This window comes from Antechinus flavipes, chromosome 4 (assembly GCF_016432865.1).
Source record: "Antechinus flavipes isolate AdamAnt ecotype Samford, QLD, Australia chromosome 4, AdamAnt_v2, whole genome shotgun sequence".
NCBI lineage: Eukaryota > Metazoa > Chordata > Mammalia > Dasyuromorphia > Dasyuridae > Antechinus > Antechinus flavipes.
In genome coordinates this window covers 331,312,505-331,335,526 of record NC_067401.1, presented here as the reverse complement: position 1 = coordinate 331,335,526, position 23,022 = coordinate 331,312,505, and the positions used below count along the sequence as shown (strand labels likewise).

Below are 23,022 nucleotides of genomic sequence, written 5' to 3'. Positions count from 1 at the left end.
ATATAGATGAGAAGGCAAAATGTTAGAAGTTCCATTATTTATTATGATAATCAAATATCCTCTACCTTTATACTTGAAGTACTTTAAGTATATAATTTTAAAATAATTTAATTTCAAATTTATCTCAAAGAAAACTTTACTCTGAAATATCTAGATACCAGAAACCATGCAATTTAATATGAACCATCAATTTTATCCCCTCATATGTGGTTCAAAGAAATTTTGCTAAGAATTTTCAGAAAAGGTCCTTTAGAAGAAAAACTTAGCCTTGAACTCAACCTCTGGTGGTTCAGAAGCAACTTATGAAAGCTGAGTTCTTTTGCATTAGCTTATTTTGCATAACAGTTGCCAAAGATATTTAAGGCAGGTGTTACTCAATATTTTGTTCTCGGAAACCCCTTTTTGCACCATTTCACAGTTTTAAAGGAACTCATAAAAGTATAATACTGTATATCTTAAATCGAAAGCATATCATTAAATCCTGTCCCTTTATTTCTGAGACTGACCTAGTCTAATTTTTCAGGACTTGACTTTAGAAACTTGCTTTTGAAAAAAGATTACTACTTCAGTGATTAATTTTTTTCTTGATCAGCATCATTTTCAGAAATAGACAGCAGAATTTATTAGATTAAAAAAAGGAGAGATGGTAATCATTGATCTCAGACAAAGTTAAAGCAAAAGTACATTTAATCAAAAGAGAAAAATAGGGAAACTACATTATGTGTCAGACATATTAATCAACATTGTTTTAGACTATTTAAAATAACTGGAAAGTATAAGGTTAGAATATTGCTGTGGTACATGAAATGATGAGTTGGTGGATTTAGAAAAATGTGGACTTACGAAAAATGTTATCCACTTTCAGGGAAACAGTAGACAAGTGGGGTACAGTTTTACCATATATATATATATGTGATTATAGATATCTATATATATATATGTATGTGTATATATATATGTAAATATATCTATGCTTAATTGTAGCCTTTTTGGAGGGGTGATGGAAAAGAAGGAAAAAGAATAAAGTAAAAAAGTACATAGCAGAACACAAAAGATAATCTAAAAGGAAATAGAAAAGATAGACAGTGTTTAGTATTTATTATATAGACTTTCTTGAAATGCAAATTTATAGTTTTATATTTTGAGTCCTCTCTTATGTTCTGCTATACACAGAGCAAAATTTTCTTTTTTTCTTTTATTCTATATTTAATTTTAAATAATTAAAAAGAAAAAAGTAGATAATCCTTAAACTTCTCTTCTTCTGGATTAATTAATAATTAATTAAATATATACATAAGCATATAAACTTACACATGTAGGTTTATTAGATATGTATATATCATATATATGTATATATGAGGAATAAACTTGTGATTTCTCTGATATAGGGAACTCTCCGATGAAGAAACTCCCTCTACTCGTGAGGCTGGCAAATTTTTTGTAATTTAAAGCCTCAGAGAGTTATCTAGAGTCTTTGTCCCTCTCTCTGTGTCTCTGTCTCTCCATTTCTCTCTTCTTTCCCCACCCCCTCTATATGTGTACATGGATACATATATATACATACAAGTAAATATTACACATAAATAGGTTGTCTCAACATATGACTCACACACAGATATGTACTTATTATATATGGATTGTTCCAACAATCTTAAGTTCAAATTTAAGCTTTAAGGTATGTATTTATTTATACATTTGTTATATTTATAAAATCTACATTCAAACTCAAAATCCTTACTTTGTTGTGTGTTTGCCTATATGTATACATGTATGTGTGTATATGTGAAAAATCTTCAACCATACTCAAAATCCTTACTTTGGAGAAGAAGAATTCTTTCCTTCTCTTTCTCTTCTTCATCCTCCTCTTCCATTTTTCACTTGTTGGTAATCTAGCTCTTTTTAATCCTTTCTTTTATGTCATTCCTCAGTTGGAATAATTATGTCTTCATAGGGTTGTTTGCAATATTTCTCTTTCTCCAGTTTCAGTTTCCTTCTCTGCCCCCTGAAGAAAAGAAAGTACAGATTAGTTTCATAGACATTATGGGGAGAGATTTAAAGTAAATATTTTCAAAAAAAGGGCAACCTTACTATAAGAGTTGGTGTAGAAAAAGCAGACTTAGTGGTGCTGTGCCCAGGGATCCAACTGATCCAAGTAAGAAAAATATTTCTACAAGAGCATCTTCTGAGTCATTGATAATACTATCAAGAACAATATGGAGAACTTGACAGCCTTTCTACTCTGCCTTGGGTACCTTGTTTTGCCAGTGCTCTAAGAGTTCTTGACAATATATTTTTTTAGGTGTTGACATGACATTGCTTCACATTTTTTGAGTGTTGAAAATGGGCAGTGCCTGCTAGTTCCTTTACTTTAAACTTTATTTTCTATAATTTTGTAATGAGGAAAAAGGCATATTGTGAAATAAAGGAAATATTGTTTACCACTATATACCATACCCTACAAAGAAAAACATATCAAAACAAATCTTCTAATAGAAATTCACATTTGCCTTAAGTGATTAGCAGTAGTAGGAGTAATAATATTAATAGAATGAAATAACATATATGAAGTGCTTTGTAAATCTTAAAGTGAAATATTAGTGTTATTATTATTGCTAATTGATTGCAACTAAGAAAATTAATATAGAAGGAACCTGATATTCATGATTCACCAAAATCTGATCTTAAATGACTCTTAAGGCTTATTTATATTATGTAATAATAGCTGATCAATATTTTACATGTGCAAGATTGATTTTATAAGTGTGTGGCATAAATATATTTATATATGTATGTATGTATGTATGTTAATTATTCTGATCCTTACAACAGCCCAGTGAAGTAGGTTGTATAGATTTATTACCTTCTATTTTACAAATTGGGAAACAAAGGCTAATTAAACATCAGAGGTAGAATTCAAACCCAGGTATTTCCTAATTAAAAGTCTATCACTCTTATCTATTATATGGGCAATAGAGTGATGTTCCTGGAATAAGGAAAGCCTGAGGCCTGCCTCAGATACTTACTAGCTGTGTGATTCTGAACAAATCAATTAACAGTCTTCCTTACTTTCTTTATTAGCAAAATGGGGGTGATAATAACATTTAACTCTCAGAATTGTGAGAATAAAGCAATATAATATTTGTAAAATTCTTAGCAAATTTTAAAATGCTATGTTATTATTATAATATACCTTTTAAAAATAGTGGATATTGGGTCAGCTAGACGGCACAGTGGATAGAGCACCAGCCCTGACCAAGAGGACCTGAGTTCAAATATGAACTCAGACACTAAAAAATTCCTAGCTACATGACCTTGGGAAAGTCATTTAACCCCAATTGCCTCAGTAAAAAAAGGAAAATAGTGGATCTTAAGAAAGAGTAGTCAATCAGTGGAATAAGTTAATTTCACAGGACAAAATAGTCAATGATTATAGTAATTTAGTGTTTGACAAACCCCAAAACCCTAGCTTTTGGGATAAGAACTCACTATTTGACATTTGAAATTAGTATGGCAGAAAGGAAGTTCTGACCAACATCTAACACCCTATAGGAAGATAAGGTCAAAATAGGTTTATGATTTAGACTTAAAGCATGATATAAGCAAAACAAAAGATAGTTTACTTCTCAGATCTGTGGAGAAGGAAGGAATTTTTGCCCAAAGAAGAACTGGAGTACATTATTGAATACAAAATGGATAATTTTGATTATATTAAGTTAAAAAGGTTTTGTACAAATAAAACCAAATGCAGACAAGATTAGAAGGGAAACAAGAAACTGGCAAAAAAATTTTACATTCAAGAATTCTGATAAATGATTCTGATCTCATTTCTAAAATATATAAAGAATTGACTCAAATTATAGAATTCAAGCCATTCTCCGATTGATAAATGGTCAAAGGATATGAAGAGACAATTTTCAGATAAAGAAATTGAAACTATTTCTAGTCATATGAAAAAGTGCTCTAAATCACTATTTATCAGAGAAATGCAAATTAAGACAACTCTGAGGTATTACTATACTCCTCTCAAATTAGCTAAGATGACAGGAAAAGATAACAAATGTTGGCGGGGATTTGGGAAAACTGGGATCCTAATACATTGTTGGTGGAGTTGTGAACTGATTCAATCATTCTGGAGAGCAATTTGGAACTATGTCTAAAGGGCTATCAAATTGTGTACACTCTTTTTTGTTGTTGTTGTATTCCAATCATTTATTTTTTATTTTATTTTATTTTATTTTGGGTTTTTTAAAATTGAGTATACTCTTTGATCCAGCAGTGTTTCTACTGGGCTTATGTCCCAAAAATATCATAAAGGAAAGGCAGCCCTTTTTGTAGTGGCAAGAAACTGGAAACTGAGTGGATGCCCATCAATTAGAGAATGGCTGAACAAGTTATGGTATATGAATGTTATGGAATATTAGTGTTTTATAAGAAATGATCAGCAGGATGACTTCAGGGAGGCTTGGAAAGACTTACATGAACTGATGTTAAATGAAATGAGCAGAACCAGAAGATCATTGTACACAGCAACAGCAAGATTATACAAAGATCAATTGTGATGGATGTGGCTCTTTTCAACAATGATTGAGGCCAGTTCTAGTGGTCTTGTGATGGATCACAACAAAGCATTTTTACTTTTTTTGTTGTTTGTGTGCATTTTGTTTTTTCTTATTTTTTTCTTTTCTGATTTTTCTTGTGCAGCATGATTAATTATAGAAATATATATATAGAAAAAATGCACATATTTAACATATATTGGATTATTTGCTGTCTCGGGGTGGGAGAAAAAAAATTGGAATACAAGGTTTTGCAAGGGTTAATGTTGAAAACTATATGCATATGTTTTGAAAATAAAATCCTTTTAAAATTAAATGTAACTGGGGGAAAATATCAAACAAACAAATAAATAAATAATAATAAAAATCTATGCCTATGAGGCCCAGTTAAAAATCTCTGGTTTAGAGTCTATCAGAACATAGACTGAGTGATATGCTGAAATAACACAGCTAGTAAATAATTGTGGAAATATGTACAGAAAAATTGCATATGTTTAACATATATTGGATTACTTGCCATCTTGGGGAGGGGATGGAGAGAGGGAAAAACTTTAGAGCAAAGGTTTTGCAGGAGTAAATGTTGAAAATTATCCATACATATGTTTTGAAAATAAAAAGCTTTAAAAAAAAGAAAATCGTGGACATCTTTGAATTTTGAGCCAGGAAACAGAAAGTAGAACAATTTATACAAGTTGCTGAAAGAGGGGGTAGGAAATAGACTGGAGGTGGGGGAAAATGTAATGTTCTCTAAAATATAAAGTTCTCTGGGTGCAGGTTTCTTGGGGGGCTTCTGGGAGCAGCCTTAGTTTCAGTTTCATATAATCACCCCAAATGTAGCCAGGAGGAAAGCCTAAATCCTTTATTTTCTCCTTCAAAGTCTTGAATCTTTTCCTGGGGCCTGATTAGCTTTAATAGAGGCCTATCTCTCTCCTTGGTACTGAGAGCTTAAGCTGCCTTCTCTGGCTTGTGAATTTTCTTGACTAGATCCTGGCTGAAGCTCAGAGCTTCTAATAGGTTTCTCTTTTTTGGCCCTGAGAGCTCCTCCTTATATATGGTCTCTTAAAGGTGTGAATCTTATGGAATTATAGTAAGTGCAAAGTACATATAAATTAGAGAATCATTATCTTATCAATTCCACTGATTTGGCACCTTGTAAGAATCCTAACAGGGAAATTCCTAAAACTTAGAACTTTCCAAAAATAGAACATTTTAGGAAGTAGTTTTTCCCTTTTCTAGCAGTCATCAAGCACAGTTTGAGTGGCCACATTACAGGGATATCATATAGGGGATTTTTACACAGCCATGTGTTGGACTAAATTGTCTCTGAGTGCCTTCCAATTCCTAGATCCTTTGAGCTAGGTTTAAATTTTTGGCTTTACTACTTACTTGTATCTTAAAGAGGTTTCTTTACCTTTTGGTCATTCAATTCCCTTCTCTGTAGAATGGTTCAACTAGTTTGATTGGGAAGGTCTCTCCAGCTCTGAATCTTGTGGCATACCATATGTCTAATAATATTTTCCATAACAAAAACTGGGATACCCAATCTGGTAAAGAAGGGTTTTGAAAAGGATCAATAAAAGTATTTTTTTTCCTTAAAATTAGAACTGTTTTCCCAAATCTGGGACATATGGTCACCATATCTTTTTTTATAACTTTTTTTTTTTTTGCAGATGGTAATTGTTACCGAATCAAGTTTCCTTTGTCAAATGCATGTTTATGAATGTATTGTATTTAGCTTTCTTTTTGTGTGTAGGAATAAATTTCCTGCATGTAGCTGATTTGCATTATATATGTATTATATGTTATATTATATATATTTTTACTCCCTCCTCAATAAAATTGTAGGAATCATTTCTGGGGTACTAAGGTAGAGATCTTCTGAGCTAAGAGTATGAAAACAGGAAATTTACCCTTTTCTCATTAGAGGCTAAGCTCTCCAGGACTGAAATCAATGCAAGCCAATATCTCAACTTCTGTGGGCCAGCAGTGGTTCCTGAAGGTAAGACTGGTATAGATAAATAAAGTTTCAAGGGGAACACCATAGGAAGGCACAAGGCTGCTTATAACTGAAAGTTATATTCCAGTTTTACTTAAGAGAATCATGACTAACTCTTAGTAATTGTATTAAAGATAAGTGAAATTAGTTTTGTGAAATCATTGCATGGAGCAGTTTGAATGGGTAGGAAGTTGGGAGGAATAAATCAGAAGTATCAGAATAAGAACGATGACTATGTTCAAGAGAAATTTGACACGAGCTCTGGATTCTAGTGATCTTCCATGTTAGACATTAGTTTTAGGAGTCAATAAGTGAGTGGCCATTAATCAAATGTGTACACTATCTGCATGAACATTTACAATCTCTGTGGTTTCTATGGACAGAGTGCTAGAGGACACAAGAAGATCTAGACCTCAGAATTAGTTTGAGCAGATCTGTGAAACTAGCTACAAGGCCACAAGCCCCATACTTGTGCACATATATCCTTACATATCATGATAATCATAGTGAGGAAGGAGATACAAGATAATGCTCCTGGCCTCCATAATCTCCTACAATTACTTTCCATTTTTATGCTAAAATGCACACGTGAAAGTGAGTTCCTATGATCACTGACCCTCATACCTTCCGATCTGACTTCTAAATATGTTTGCCGCGTGTACAATTTCCTTAAATCATCCTAGCAGAGATTGAATCAGTTGCTTCTCTTTCTAAGTGCCCCTGCAATATCAAGAGGTGGGATATTCTATCCCACAATATATCAAACTTCTGACACACATTACTATCAATTAACCTGGGTGGATGTAACTATGCTCATCTAAAAGTGAGTGTTCAGCTGTGTCTTTGGTTCAAGTTTTTTCCTTCAGTTGTGACCTAAATTAGGACTCGGAGGAATGGTGAGGAAGGTTTACCTAGAATTCCCTGGCACATTGTAATGGTTTGTTGACTTTGAACTAGATGGTCTTGTGAGAAAAATAGAGTTATAGGATGCCATCTAAAGTGTCAGAAGATGCCATTAAGCTGAAAGAGAAACATGTGGGCCTGGAAGGGGTATCAGGGTATCAGGGACAAACTGCCCTGTCCCCCGAAACTGTTTATTGAGAATCAGGAGAGAGTAGCCATGGCAGAGTGATGGAAATTGCTATGAACTGAGGACATTACTGACAAGCAAGTTCAAGTGCAGGTTATAGGGCCAATAAAACACCCCAAACCTCTCCAAACCTTACTTTTCTTCCTAGTACTTGCATGTTTACATAATTATGCACATATGTACATATGGATGTATAAGTATAGATGCATATTGGGAATGTATTATGTACTATAAATATATACACATGATGAAGTGGAGCTTGCAAGAGGGAAGATTTCTATTTGCTGTCCAAATCATTCTTTTCCTGCTTCTAATGTCCTGTTTCAGGCAGTTTTTAATGGCAATAGGGTTGGGGAGCTTTATTCTTTTATATATATATATATATATATATATATAATATTTCTATATACTAAGTGGAACATAAAAATAATATGTAAAGTATGTGAAACTGTGAATCTCTATTACATGTATCTTGCTTTTTAATTTGTTTAATCTGTTACTTTTAAAACTATCTTGATTATTTTCTTCTGAATATCTGGGCTTCTCTATGCATTTTCTACCCCTCCTTCCCTTTCTCTGGAAGCATTATTTCTTACCCTCCCCTCTCCTTTAAGTGAACAAAAGAAATACAATAAACTTAATAACATAATAAGAATAACAAGAAACATAATAAACTTTGTCAAGCAAAACAAATCCACACAGTGGCCATGTCTAAAAATATGTGTCTTATTCTACACTTTGAGTCTATTGCTGTCAGGAAGTAGATAATTTGGTTCAATATTCATCTTCTGTAGCTGTGGTTGACCATTGAATTGAAGAGAATTCATAAGGGTTTCAAAAATTGTTTACAATTTTGTTCTTGTGGTTCTATTCCCTTTCCTCTTTATCGGTTCATGTAAGGGTTCCCAGGATTCCCTGATAACTGTACATTTCATTATTTCTTATGGTATGATAATTATAGTATAGTGCAAGATAGTTCAGGTGAAGAATAGTAGAGCCGGGAGAGAAAGCAATTACCAGAACTTTATTACTACTCACAAGGGGAACAGAAACATCAATGCCAGCAGAGAATAGTTGTGGTTGGGGTCCTGTATTGCCCCCAATCAAGGGCAGCATACTCTAGGTGATTTGCAGACATAGAACCATGCAATGGCTTTCCTACTCTGATCAAAGGCTCAGAACTCCTTAGGGCTCATAATTATATAGACTTTTAGACAAAGAGTCAACTGGAATCAATAGGGAACCCTTCCTGTCATCTAAAAAAGAAGAGAATTGAGACAAATGAAATGAGTAAATTTTCTAAATTGCCTATTAGGGAGTGAGGAATGAAGGGCAGGGATGTAGGAAATTTATCTCTGTGCCAGTCCAGCAAGAGATTGAGAGAGGTGGGAATATCTGGTAAAAAATGGATTTATTACCTTTGCATACATGATCCCAGAGGGAAGAGTCTTTGTACAAATGAGTTCTTTTCATCTTTCTTTGATTACTTTAGAATATGAGTTTAGTAGTGATATCACTGGGTCAAATGATTTTGGGAGGGCTGCCACCTAGAAGGGCTGGATAAATTCACAGTCCTAATAGCAGCACTTTGTTATTGTCCTAAACATTTATTTTTAATTTTAAATTATTAATCTGTGATAAAGTTGGTTGGCTGATAAAAATTAAATTGAAATTAGTGGATTGAGATAAGGAAAAAGAGTGTTTGTATCCATATGTATTTATGTATATTATGTACATAATATATATAAATATATATACATTATATGTATTCATATATATGCATATACTTATCTACACACATATATGTATTTCTTTATATATAAACACACACATATATACATATACACACAATGTTATGTTTTGTTGTTCAAATGAGATAAACTGGAATCAGAAGCATAGGAATAGAGAGAGGGCTGCAGACATCCCCAGACTTAGTTTCTGTTTCCTTTTTGCCTAACATTCAGCCCCTGAAGCATGAATGGATCATGGCAGATGAATCATCTGCCACTGGGGGTAAGAGGAGGAGTCATAATAGGCTTTTCCCATCTATTCTCAGCTGACCAGTTCTAACTACCTAACCTAGTATTCCTCATGCTCAAAATCAAACTTTCCCATCACTTTGAGGGTCTTAGTATTGATGGATTCAAGAGCTTCCATGGACTTTAAAGCCTCAGTTTTTAATCCAGCAAAAGGTAAGTATCCCTTCAACTCTGCATCTTCCAATTAGTAGTTGAAATAATTGATTAGTACTAAAGCAATACAGACCTGAATTTAAAGCAATTGCAAATTTTTCAGCTTAATTAAAATTCTAGTAATGGTGGAGAACCATAGTACTGTATAATCCAATTTTTGCATGAAACTTAGGTGGTACACAGATCTAAAACTATATTATAAAGCAGCGGTCATCAAAACCATTTGGTACTGGCTAAGAAATGGAGTAGTCAATCAGTGGAATAGGTTAGGATCACACAACAAAATAGTCAATGACTATAACAATCCTGACAAACCCAAAGGCCTCACCTTTTGGGAAAAAAATTCACTATTTGATAAAAACTGCTGGGAAAATTGGAAACTAGTATGGTAGAAAGCATACCAAGAGAGTTACAGGATGCCATCTAAAGTGTCAGAAGATGCCATAAAGCCATAAGAGAAACATGCAGGCCTAGAAGGGGTATCAGGGCAGTTTGTCCCCCGAAACCATTTATTGAGAATCAGGAGAAGAGTAGTCATGGCAGACTGATGGAAATTGCTATGAACTGAGAACATTACTGATAAGCAGGTTCAAGGGCAGGTTATAGGGCCAATAAAATACACCATATCCCTCCAAACCTTACTTTTCTTCCTAGTACTGGTATCTTTACATAATTATGAACATATACACATATGGATGTATCAATGTAGATACTTTTGGGATTGTATTATGTATTGTAGACACACACACACACACACACACACACACACACATGATAAAGTGGAACTTGCAAGAGGGCAGATTTCCATTTGCTGTCCAAATCATTCTTTTCCTGCTTCTAATGTCCTTTTCAGGCTATTTTGAGTGGCAATATACCTAACACCGTATACCAAAATAAGGTCGAAATGGGTTCATGATCTAGACATAAAGAATGATACTATAAACAAATTAGAAGAACAAAGGATAGTTTGTTATACCCTAAAGCAGGTAATTTTAAAACTCTTTTAAATCATGCAATGTTTGTGTTGAATTTTCTTATGATATTGACGGCAAATCTGCCACTGACCGCCTTTGGCATTCATCCACAGCCAATACTTATGCACAGGCCATGTGGAGAGACCCCTTGTCCAACAGATGACAGGGTCCTGACCCGGTCCTCATCTGGGGCAAAGGACACGCCTGCATTTATGATTCACAAGCACAAAATGACAGGTGGCGCCCCACATTGGGCGCCACCTGTCTCGTCCACCGAGACCTCGTTACTCGTGTGGGCTTCCAGCCTGAGGAGAAATGGGCGAGAAAGAGGAGGGAGACGAGGCTGATTGTTGCCAAGGTCTCAGTTTATTGCTCTCAGGATACAACTTATATAGGAAAAAGCATGGGAAAGAGAAGTAGGGTGGTCTGGGAAAGGAACATGGGCTATAGCTGGTCCAGTGAGCAGGAACATAGTGTGGTGACAACTCAAGATTGATTCTCAAGACCGTTTTGCCCGGTTGCAGTTCTCAGGATTGTTTGACCACCTGCGCGATTCTGTTGCAGCAAGGGGTGGGGAAAAGGCACCTGGGCTAGGGCCATGAGAAAGGCACCTGGGCGGGGGCCTTCGGCTTCCAACAATAGTTTATCTCTCAGATTTGTGGAGGAGGAAGGACTTTGTGATCAAAGAAGAACAGATTATTATTATTATTCACCACAAATTGCATAATTTTGGTTATATTAAGTTAAAAAGTATTTGTACAAACAAAACTAATGCAGACAAGACTAATCTTGGGAATTAAGGGAAGCAATAAACTAGGAAAACTTTTATATCCAAAGGCTCTGATAAAGGCCTCATTTCTAAAATAGAGAATTGACTCAAATTTATAATAGTTCAAAGCCATTCTCCAATTGATAAATGGTCAAAGGATGTGAACAGGCAATTTTCAGATGAAGAAATTGAAACTATTTGTAGCCACATGAAAAGATGTTCCAAGTCATTATTAATCAGAGAAATGCAAATTAAGACAACTCTGAGATACCACTACACACCTGTCAGATTGGCTAGGATGACAAGAACAGATAATGATGAATGTTAGAGGGGACGTGGGAAAACTGGGACACTGATGCATTGTTGGTGGAACTGTGAATGAATCCAGCCATTCTGGAGAGCAATTTGGAACTATGTTCAAAAAGTTATCAAACTATGCATACCCTTTGATCCAGCAGTGTTTCTACTGGCATTATATCCCAAAGAGATCTTAAAAGAGAGTAAGGTACCCACACGTACAAAAATGTTTGTAGCAGGAACTGGAAACTGAGTGGATGCCCATCAATTGGAGAATGGCTGAATAAATTATGTTATGGAATATTGTTTTGTAAGAATGACGAGCAGGATGATTTCAGAAAGGCCTGGAGAGATTTATATGAAACTGAAACTAAGTGAAATGAGCAGAACCAGAAGATCATCATATAACAACAAGACTATACGATGATCAATTCTGATGTACGTGGCTCTCTTCAACAATGTGATGATTCAAACCACTTCTATTTGTTCAGTGATGAAGAAAACCATCTACACCCAGATGGAGAACCATGGGGACAGAGTGAAGAACACAACATATCATTCTCACTCTATTATTTGCTTGCATTTTGTTTTCTTTCTCAGTTTTTCTTTTTCTTCTTGATCTGATTTTTCTTGTACAGCAAGATAACTGTATAAATATGTATACATATATTGGATTTAACATGTATTTTAACATATTTAACATGGATTGGACTACCTGCCAGCTAGGGGAGGGAATGAGGAGAAGGAGGGGAAAATTTGGAACAAAATGTTATGCAAGGGGTCAATGTTGGAAAAATTACCCATGCATATGAGTTGTAAATAAAAAGCTTTAATTAAAAAAAAAACTTAGGTGGTACAGATGAATACTATGTCCAGACATAGTACCCTATAGACCCCAAATAAAGAGCTTTCATTTTAGTTCTAGAATATCAGGTCTTTTTAAATTAGTCATATCTATTCATTGGTCATATCAGGCCAGATATTGTGGCTCAGTAGGAATTTATGGGAAAAAAAAAATACTGACAGAAGACATGCCCTCACCTGTATGGTCAGACCCTATTTTTTTTTTAAGAACAGCTAGTTAAAACTTTATCATGAATATAGATCCCCAATGGCTATTGTCACCTGGACCTGTCCTTGATAATCTACCTCCTGGATCAGTTACAAGCACCAATATAATTAGCAGAGTGGACCTCTGAGGAATGCACTGATGCTGGTAGTAGTCCAAAGCATAGCACATATCATTAAAATGCTTACCTGGGGAATTTTATTTCCTTAAAAGGTGAGCATTTGTTGAATGCTGAATCATGAAGGATATTTTTTTTAATCAAACTAAAGAAACAAAATAATTTAAAGAAAATAATTCTTAAATTATTTAGACTTTGCAATTTCACTGACTTGTAAATTCTCTACATTGCAGATAAGAAATTCAATTCTGCTCATCCAATATGATTCTTACTAGTGTCTTCTCACAAGTGGTCTATCCAATGTTTGTTCTGTTTATTTTCTAACATCTAGAATGTACCAGTGAAGCGTTCATACTATGTTGCCTGTTATCCCTTATTCTCACCATCTGACCAGCTCATCCCTTGCAATTTATTGATGACATCTTTTGTTCCTCTTCAAAGTTCTTCACAGAATCATATTACAATTTGCTCAAAGCCATCGTATATCCATTTCCCCATTGTCCTCTGTGTGACATTATTCTTTGGAGCTGTATTCTATATCTTACTACCATATAACAAATTACTAACATTTTTTATATGGGCCTTTGCTTTCATAAGAAGTTTGTGGCTATAAAAAGAGCATTGCAATTTCCTGAAGGAAATTTAGCTAGTTCTCCTAGTGGGCTTATTTCATTCTCTCTCTCTCTCTCTCTCTCTCCTTCCTTCCCCTCCTCTCCTTCCCTTCCTTTTCTCCCTTCTCCTCTCCCTCCCTTCCTTCTCCCTTCCCCTTCTTTGTTTTTCTCTCTCCCTCCCTCTTCCCTCTTTCTTCTTCCCCCTCCTCTCTGTTTCCCTCTCTCCCTCCTCCCTCGATTTTACCTTCCCTCTCTCCCTCCTCCCTTGATTTCACCTCCCTTCTCTCTCAGACAGGCTCTATAAGTTTTTCATCCAACTGTATGTTGGAATGTAGGCTATAGACATTCTTCATCCACTTGACCTTTCTTGTATAAATGGACAAGCCAAGTTCTTTTGAGGAATTATAAAGCTCATCCAGGAGATTCTATAAGGTTCCACGGTTTTGTCATATTCAGCCCAATGTTATATGTAAATAGGAACATTTGAAGGACTATCCATAGGAACTCCATCTACAAACTGGATTCTATTCTGAATCTTTTCAAAAAAGAGGTAAACTTAAAGTCAGGAAGACCCGAGTTAATAGTTGTATGGTCTGGGCAAGTGATTTAATTTTTCTGGGTCTCATTTTCCTCATAGGTATAATGTTCTATAATAGTGATAAATATCTTTATTGAGAATATATATTTCTGTTCCATGTCTCATTTGAAATTAATCGTCAAGGTTATTAGACAATCATATTTCTGTTATCAAAGAACCTTAATAGATTTTGATGGATGGGAGAAACCTTACAGTAAAGAAGCCTGGAAGGAGGTTATTTTAATATAGTTTTATAATAACATTTAGAATGAACTGATTTTATATTTTCTACATTTTTATTTTGATTGTGAAATGGTAAAAATGTAATCTATCGTGGAACATACCTTATAAAAGCCAGTTACTTAATCCTTGTTAACATCCTTATCAAGGAAACTGCATTATAGGTGCCTTTCATATTTTTTGTGTAGATGAAAGGATAGATAGAATATAGGTCAGTTTCTATTTATGTTCTTTTGATCACTTCTTTTAAATACAAGATTCCCTCCTCCTACCTCTTTGGTATCTTTCTTTCTTTCAGATACCTTGCATATCAGCCTTTCAATGCCCTCACAATTGTGTCATTTCAAGAAAGGATCTCCTTACATACCTATTTGGTCAATATTACTCTATCCCTTATATGTTTTCTCTTTAGTGTCATTTCTATCTCTTCCATAAGCACATCTGCAACTGATGTTAAAGTACCAGTGTGATAGTTCCATAATTCTTGATAAAAAAATAATTAATTATAAAGACTTTTGCAAATCTTGTTTTATTTTCTGCTTGTAAGCTTCTTTTCATTTTTATCCTTTAATGTTATAACTTGACTTAGTTGGATATTTTGTTGAACTTTCTTTAAACTGGTTTTTCTATCTTTTCTATGAAATTATATTGTTCATAATTGTTCATTCTTAATAAGATTTTTACATATATTCTAATACAGTATTATTTTGACAATTGTCTTTCTCTAGCAAGTATATTAAAGATTGCTTTATGGGCTTTTGATCTCTTTGCAGCAATTAATTTACATTGATTGGCTTAGCTTTTTGATAAAATATTATAGGGGTATTGATGTCATTTCTTTTTTTTTAAATTTAATTTTATTTTATAATAACTTTATATTGACAGAATCCATGCCAGGGTAATTTTTTTACAACATCATGCCTTGTACTCGCTTCTGTTCCGATTTTTCCCCTCCCTCCCTCCACCCCCTCCCCTAGATGGCAAGCAGTCCTATATATGTTAAATATGTTGCAGTATATCCTAGATGCAGTATATGTGTGCAGAACCTAGCAGTTCTCTTGTTGCACAGGGAGAATTGAATTCAGAAGGTAAAAACAACTCGGAAAGAAAAACAAAAATGCAAATAGTTCACAGTCGTTTCCCAGTGTTCTTTCTTTGGGTGTAGCTGCTTCTGTCCATCATTTATCAATTGAAATTGAGTCTTTGTCAAAGAAATCCACTTCCATCAAAATACATCCTCATACAATAACGTTGTCAAAGTGTAAAGTGATCTCTTGGTTCTGCTCATTTCACTTAGCATCAGTTCATGTAAGTCTCTCCAAGCCTATTGATGTCATTTCTTTTGTCCATTTTCCATTTTTTTGTTATCAGCTCCTTGTCTAAAAAGTTCATAGCTGTTTCAATTGTATGCTGTATCTTTCATCATTATTATTTTATTATTTCTGATCCTATTTCTATCAAATTGATAGACTGACTATATAAAAACAGTAAATCAGAGAGAATTTCCACGTCACAAGAGGAATTATTTGGTGCTCACCATTTCCAACACATTAATTCTTAAAGAAAATGTATGAGAGAGGCATAAAATTTCTGTGAAATCTATTAAGTCTTTGGCTTTTCTCCTATGTTCTAATTTGGAGGGTCTTACCAAGTCCTCCTAGAATTTCTATACCAGTTCATGCTCAACAATCAATGTTGGTATATAAGATGCAAACATTTTCAAAGTGGTCTTTTTACAAATGCTTATCATAAGCACTGCAGTACAGATGGCCAAATATCCCAAGAAACCATGTTTCTTGTTATCTTTGGGTATATTATAAAATTCTATCCCATTAACTCTTTTCTTTGCCTCTCCAACAAATACCTGTAAGCTAATTTTCCACTTCACAGCAGCTTTCATCTTTCTTTTGGTTTGGGTTATAGTTAGAATGTCAAGATTAATATAATTCAACTCCTTACATTTAGTGTTCTAAAGACAAGTCAAAATAAAGCTTATGGACAATCTATAAACGTTGTGATTCTTAGTACCTTTTCCTCACTTTCTTGACAGTCTTGTACCTTCACTACATAAGGTTTCTGCAACAACTTAAAAAGAGACTCAGAATATCAAATTTTTTACAATAGTGATAACTAGGCATATTCAAAAACATCAGTTCTCATGATTTTTATCTTTATGAGCTGCCCCAAATTTAACAATATAGATTTTTTTTTTACTTAGAAAAAAATGTTATTCACTAAGATTTAATATCATTATAATTAACTGATGAATTCAGTGCTTGTTTAATATATAAAATCATGAGGAAATCAAAATATTGATGAATCATTATCCCCTTTTGATTTTAATGTGGGCATTTCAAAAAAAAAAAAGGTTTTTCAAATAAACAAGTAAAGATTGTAGACATGAGATTTTTTTCTACTCCCTTCCTCTATCCCCCTTAATCTTAGGCCCCTGGCTCTCTACCTTCATTTGATCTCCCTTTCTGCCTCCTGATTGGCTACCTATCATATTGACCACCTGTGAATTTTGTGTTTTGGAGATCTACTGGTATTTTTAGAGATCTACTGATGTGTTTGGAGATACTCCAGGTTCCTGGCCCCTATTCCTAGCAAAAATAGCTCATTTTACCTACAAACTCCTTTTGTCCCATTCTATGTTCTCTAAACTATCTCCATCAATTATCCTTTATTGGTCTTCCCATAGAGTTCCAGGAAGTCTGCCTAATTGCCCCTCCACCACACTACTCATGATTTTTCCAGAATGAAAATCAGAGAAGAGGAAGACAATGGCAATGCAGTTCCATATTAGTGGGGACTCATGCTTAAGCCAACTTGGCTTTTTTTCTACATTTCTACAACTTTTTAATCATACAACAGAACTTATTATGTAATATAATTCATTGTTAAAACTAAAAAAATATATAATGCTATCAAATTAAATACAAAGTCTTTTGTTTCCTTGAGATCTTGGGTATACCCTGTATACATGCCTATAAAAGTAGTGGTAAAATTAAATCTGATCTGATCTTGTGAATGAAAAGGAACCTTCTAAATTCAGTGTCTCCTCTTTTGTACTACTCTGACTTTTTTTCTTTTCTTTTTTTGCTTCTTTTAGTACTGTCCTATTCCCAGTAAGTAGGAGTTCAACTGGCATTCCTAGAAGGGTTAACTTCTGTGTATGTGCTGAGGAGTTTGCTACAGGGTCCACATGTGGATAAAACTGAAAAATCTAAAATTAGAGAACAATTACTATCCCTACAAAAAAGAAAGAGTGGCTCAGCCATCTGGCAGGCAGAAAGTCCATCAAGAAGTAATAGTTACCATGGACAACAACTTAAGCAAAACTTTATGTCAGAGTACTTGACCCTTGAAAGGGACCTATATGCAGCCCATGACAAGCATACTTCTAGGGCAGGGGACTTTCTCAGAAAGAGTGTCCTTAAGGGAGAAGCTTGCATTATGGAACCAGGTCATTTCTTGTCATTATTGCTGTTACTGTCCCCTTCCCTCCAACATAGATGTATTAGTTCCCAAGGACACAAAAGAACTAGATTATTGAGGGGACAGATGTCACAAACTCCCTTGGTATTGTTCCCAAAGGGAGAGCAACAAAAAGAGCACAGTTCATAGCAAGTGCTTAATAAGATGAACGGATGACTGTAGATACATGTTTTATTGGTGGTTCTAAAACTATATGACCTTAATCAGGTTGTTTCAGTTCTCCAAGCCTCAGTTTCTTTATCTATAATCTAAGAGGATCGGAATGAATGTTCTCTCAGCTGGTTTTTGGTCCTAACATTGTATGTGGGCCAAAAAAAGAAAAAAAAAAACAAACCTAATTTTGACCATTGTTTTGACAGAATGATTCCCTGACATTCCTGTTTTTTCCTAGCTGGATCTGTCTGATGGTCTCTGCTGTTTGTGTCCCATTTATTTAATAGGCAGCAGTTGTGAAACCACCCATTAGCTTGTAGAAATGTCAGACCAATGAAAATGTTAATTGAAGAAAAATGAAGTGACATTTAGGAAACACGAGTCAATAAACAGAGAAAATTATTTTGGTGTAAATAGCTGTCACTTGAAATGAATGAAGTGAAAATTAACTGAGTTACCACTTGACTCCACTGCCCAATTATACAAACGTTGTACTATTGGATACAGCTCATTCCTTGGATCCTTCCTCTGACACATTTAAAATACCCTTTTAGTGGAAGTAAAGTGTGGTAAGCCTAGATCCTGCATGGATCCACTTACTAGAGGATGGTGGGAAGGATGACTGACCATGGAAAGCTAATGGTGTAGTTTTAGGAGGAATGCTATGCAGTGCTCCTAAGAGCATTTGTGAAAATGACATGAATGTTCAAACAACATATTGTTTCTTTGTCCCCTTCAAGATCCTTCAGGTCATTTTAAACCTTGGGGATAAGAATCAGACCTGTGATTTCATTAGTATAGAGAGCTCCCAGGTGAGGAAACTCTCTCCACTGATGCAGGCCAGGGCTGTTTTCAACTAATAGTTTTAGAGAATTTCCTAGAACATTATCAGATTAAGTGATTTACCTAAGGAAACATAGCCAAATTAAATCAGACTAGGATCTTGAACCCAGCTTCCTGACTTTGAGATAAACTCTATCCATTACAATGTGTTACGACTCTTTTTTAAAATTTTGGTATAACATGGCAAAATATTAAAACAATGTATTAAAAACAAAGTTTATATAAATTTATAGGACAATACATTTTCCCTCCATTACAAAAGGAGAGTCATTTTTTTAAAAAGTATTTTCAGTACAATGCCATTTTTAAAAAACATTATAAAGAAAAAAGCAAAGACACTAAAATACTAGTCCCTTAGACTAGAAATCCTACAGAATCTTAAGCCACTATTTCCAGACCAATGAACTATATTACAGCTGGATTTACTATTATCTTGTGAACTTTTACCAGATAAGATAAGACTACCTCCAGCTTCTTTCACCCTGGTCCTGCCCAGGTTGATGGGCACAAAAGTAATTCAAATACTGTTTTTGAACTTTGGACAAACAATTTTCATTTGTTTAACTGTGTTTTGAACTTTCTGAATTATATACCCCTTATTTGTTAGCATTACATCAAAAGGAATTAAAACAACTTTGTTTCCTTTCTTTTCAAATGAGTTTGTATCACAGCTCTCACCCACCAACAATCTTAATGAAATTTTGAAGGCAATTCCACTATATTTTATGGTTTACTCAATCAAGAGTTAACTAGCAGCATTCATTAGTCTATATATCTTTTGTTGGCTTTCCATTGATGTTAAAAAATAGATTATTATTGAAAGTATCACATCATTCTGATCCAATTTGTGGGCTTTCTTCTGTTCAATTCTAGGCCCAGTTCATTGCTTTTTTCTAAGCACAGTACTTGGCACATAGTAGGTGCTAAAGAAATGCTTAACCACTTCATTCTGGATTCAGGATCCATCCTTTAATCATCCTTTAAACTAAAACATATTTTTCCTATTACAAACTCTCTATCTTCAACTTAATAAACTAGAATCTTCTTAGGTTTTACTCTTCTAACTAGCCAGGAAGAGTTCAAAGTTCATATAAAAAAATGGTGGGGTAGCATAGGTAATGGACAAACATTTGTACAGAATATATGAAAGGGAGTAAGATGCAAAAAGAATAAAAAGATAGGAAGTAATAAGGTTATGAAGGGCTTAATAAAGCCCAATAAAAGATTTTATATTTGAACCGAGACTAGGGAGCCACTGGAACTGATTGAATTGGGTATCATGGTCATACCTGAGCTTTAGGAATTTCATTACAGTCAGCAGACTAAAACAGTCCTGTTCTTAAGAATTTCACATTCTAGAAGAATGTGTATGCTTGATAAAAATCTACATCAAAATTTTCAGTCAATTAATAAGCATTTATAAATCCTTATTATGTGCCATTTTTCAAAGTAGATAAAGGTTTTTCTTAAAGTTTTTAATTTTTTTATTATTGTTTTTTATTAAGCTTTATGTGTAAATGTGAGGGAAATGAAAGTAAATATATATACATTAAAAAATAGCAAAGCTGAGGACAAATCTTGTCCTTTCTTTTCTGGCAAAGCAGCATTGAATCCTTTCTTTCCTAAGTCCAAGTTTATGTGATAATTTTTTAAAAATTGGAAATTGTGAGTGTGTGTGTGTGTGTGTGTGTGTGTGTGTGTGTGTGTGTGTATAGTTTAATCAATCAATCTATTTTTCTAGTACTACAATCTGTCTTTGGTTTCCACCCCCCTGGAATGGTTCATTCTCATTATTTTCTCTCTTCAGCATTTAAAAACAGATATTAAAGTAATTTGAAGAAAGAAAGAGATCTAACAGCATAGGAAGATGGTAAAATCTCCATATTTGAAGTACCATTTGAACTGAACTTTAAAAGAGGATAAGGAGGTAGAAAGGTTAGGAGTGAACACAATTAAGGCATAGAGGGAAACAACAGGACAATAGCCATCCCCTTTATACATAAAAAAAACCAATGTGCTAGGGAAGCCTATTCTTTTACATCAGGGCCAAGAGTAGGGAAGACTAGAGTTCAAATTCAGCCTCAAACATTTACTAACTGTGAGTCTGGATAAATCGCTTACTCTTTGACTGCCTCTGTTTACTTAATTATAAAATGAAGGTAATGATATCACCTATCTTTCAGAGCTATTGTGATATGAGATATTTGTAAATCACTTAGAACAATGGTTGGCACATAGTAGGTGCTTAATAAATGCTTGTTTCCTTCCTGCTCCTGAAATACTAGGGCAGCCCAAACATAATATAAGCCCAAACCTTCACCTATGGGCCAGAGAAGAATATGGTATGGAGAGTATGGGGATAGGGCACTTGGTGATAAAGCCTAGGGCCATAGGTTTTATAAGGGAAGGACAGAATTGGATTTAGTTTCACTGGTTTGATGTTTCTGATGTCATAGAAAGGCACATGACAAGGACTGGACAAGAGAAGCTTTGCCCACACCTATGGAAGCCACAGCCCCATTCCTTCTCCCCCAAAACAAAGGACATTAAAGTTTCCATCATAGAAATTTACCAAAAAGGTGGTATTATAGGAAAAAGGGGTCACAACTATAGCAGAGATAGTCAGGAACTGCAAGAAAGACTAGGTCCAAAAAATCAGAATAATTTTTTTTCTTTTTGCCTTGTCTTCTAACTTCACAGAGATGCCAAAATAATTTTTCTAAGAAACAGATACAATCATGAAATTCTCCTTCTCAGTCATTTTTTTTTTCTCTTCTGTCACTTTCAATTGTCTGCAAGATGAAATTCAAATTCCTTAGCCTGCCATCTAAAGACCTTCATAACTTGGCTCTAATTTAATTGTCCAAGTTTGTTTCACATTATTGCCCTTCAATTACTTTGAGAGAAACAATTATTTCTCTTTTGTATTAATAATTAATTATTGTATTAAGACAAAGATTTTCCCCCTTGTCTTCTTTCTCATCCAGAAATCAACCAATGTGGGAAATCTTAGGTAAAGATTTGTTCAGGCTAAGATTAATCAAACAGTAAAAGAAATTCTAAGGCTAATATCCTTCTCATTGTGTTTACTCTAACAGGGCTGGGAAAATATGGATTTTCCTTTTTGTCAGGCAGATGATATGGAAATTGATAAGTCTTTTTGACCTAGACTTGGATGATCCAAGTAAATGTAGTAAAGACCCTCATTTTAATATAACCCACCTCCCATTATAAATTTATTCTCTCATTAATTGTTCACCAATCAGAGTTGATTGTCATTCTTAAGAATACCCACTCTCCGAAGAATATATAAATTATGAGCCCACCATTATGAGTGTTTTTTGGCATTTGAAAGCATCACTGAACTCTTTTTATTAATAAATATGCTAGCTTTATTAGTTCACCCAGAAACTATATCTCTCGAACTTTTTAAATGCCATAACATTACAATTCAGTCAAACTCAATTGTGGATCTTTCTTAATTTTGTTTTCATTTCTACCCTGTATGTGTTTGCTTAGGCTGAGTAGAAATTGCATACATTCCTTATCTTTCTCCTCCTCCAAAGCTCAGCTCAGATATTATTTCCTCTATTAACCCTTCCATAGTTTCTTGCAACAGCATTAACTCCCTTCTCAAAGATACTTTTAATAAAATTGTACATGATAGAAGTTCATCAGTCCAAATATAATACTATCTTATGTTTTTGAAATATTGAAATATTGATTTTTGTTGATGCTGAACAAAAAAGAAAGTTCACATTACAAAATTTTAGCAAAAAAAATATTGTTTTGTCTCTAGCGGCACTGTGGTATGTAGATGATCTTGGATTTTTTAAGGCTACCAATTAATCAACAAGCATTTCTTTAATATCCACTATGCCCATTAAATAGTATAAGTTCTGGCAGAATATGCCAAGTTTTTCTTTTGTATGAGGACTGGCCCAGGGAAGCACATAGGAACTCAACCAGAAGCTTAACTAGGAGTTATATATTTTGGCTCTATCAATAGAGAAATATGCAATTGAATGCTGTTCTCTGA

The 23,022-nt window shown here is 34.3% G+C and overlaps 1 protein-coding gene across 1 annotated transcript in view; it reads right to left on the bottom strand.

Moving 5' to 3' along the window:
* STX11 (syntaxin 11) overlaps positions 1-2,028 on the bottom strand; it is a 53,171-nt gene extending 51,143 nt beyond the window's left edge. Inside the window, exon 1 of the mRNA XM_051997897.1 lies at positions 1,817-2,028. Within this exon, the coding sequence (XP_051853857.1) occupies positions 1,817-1,871 (55 nt within the window). The 5' untranslated portion in view covers positions 1,872-2,028. The remainder of the gene's footprint in view (positions 1-1,816) is intronic.
* Between the last annotated feature and the right edge of the window lie 20,994 nt (positions 2,029-23,022).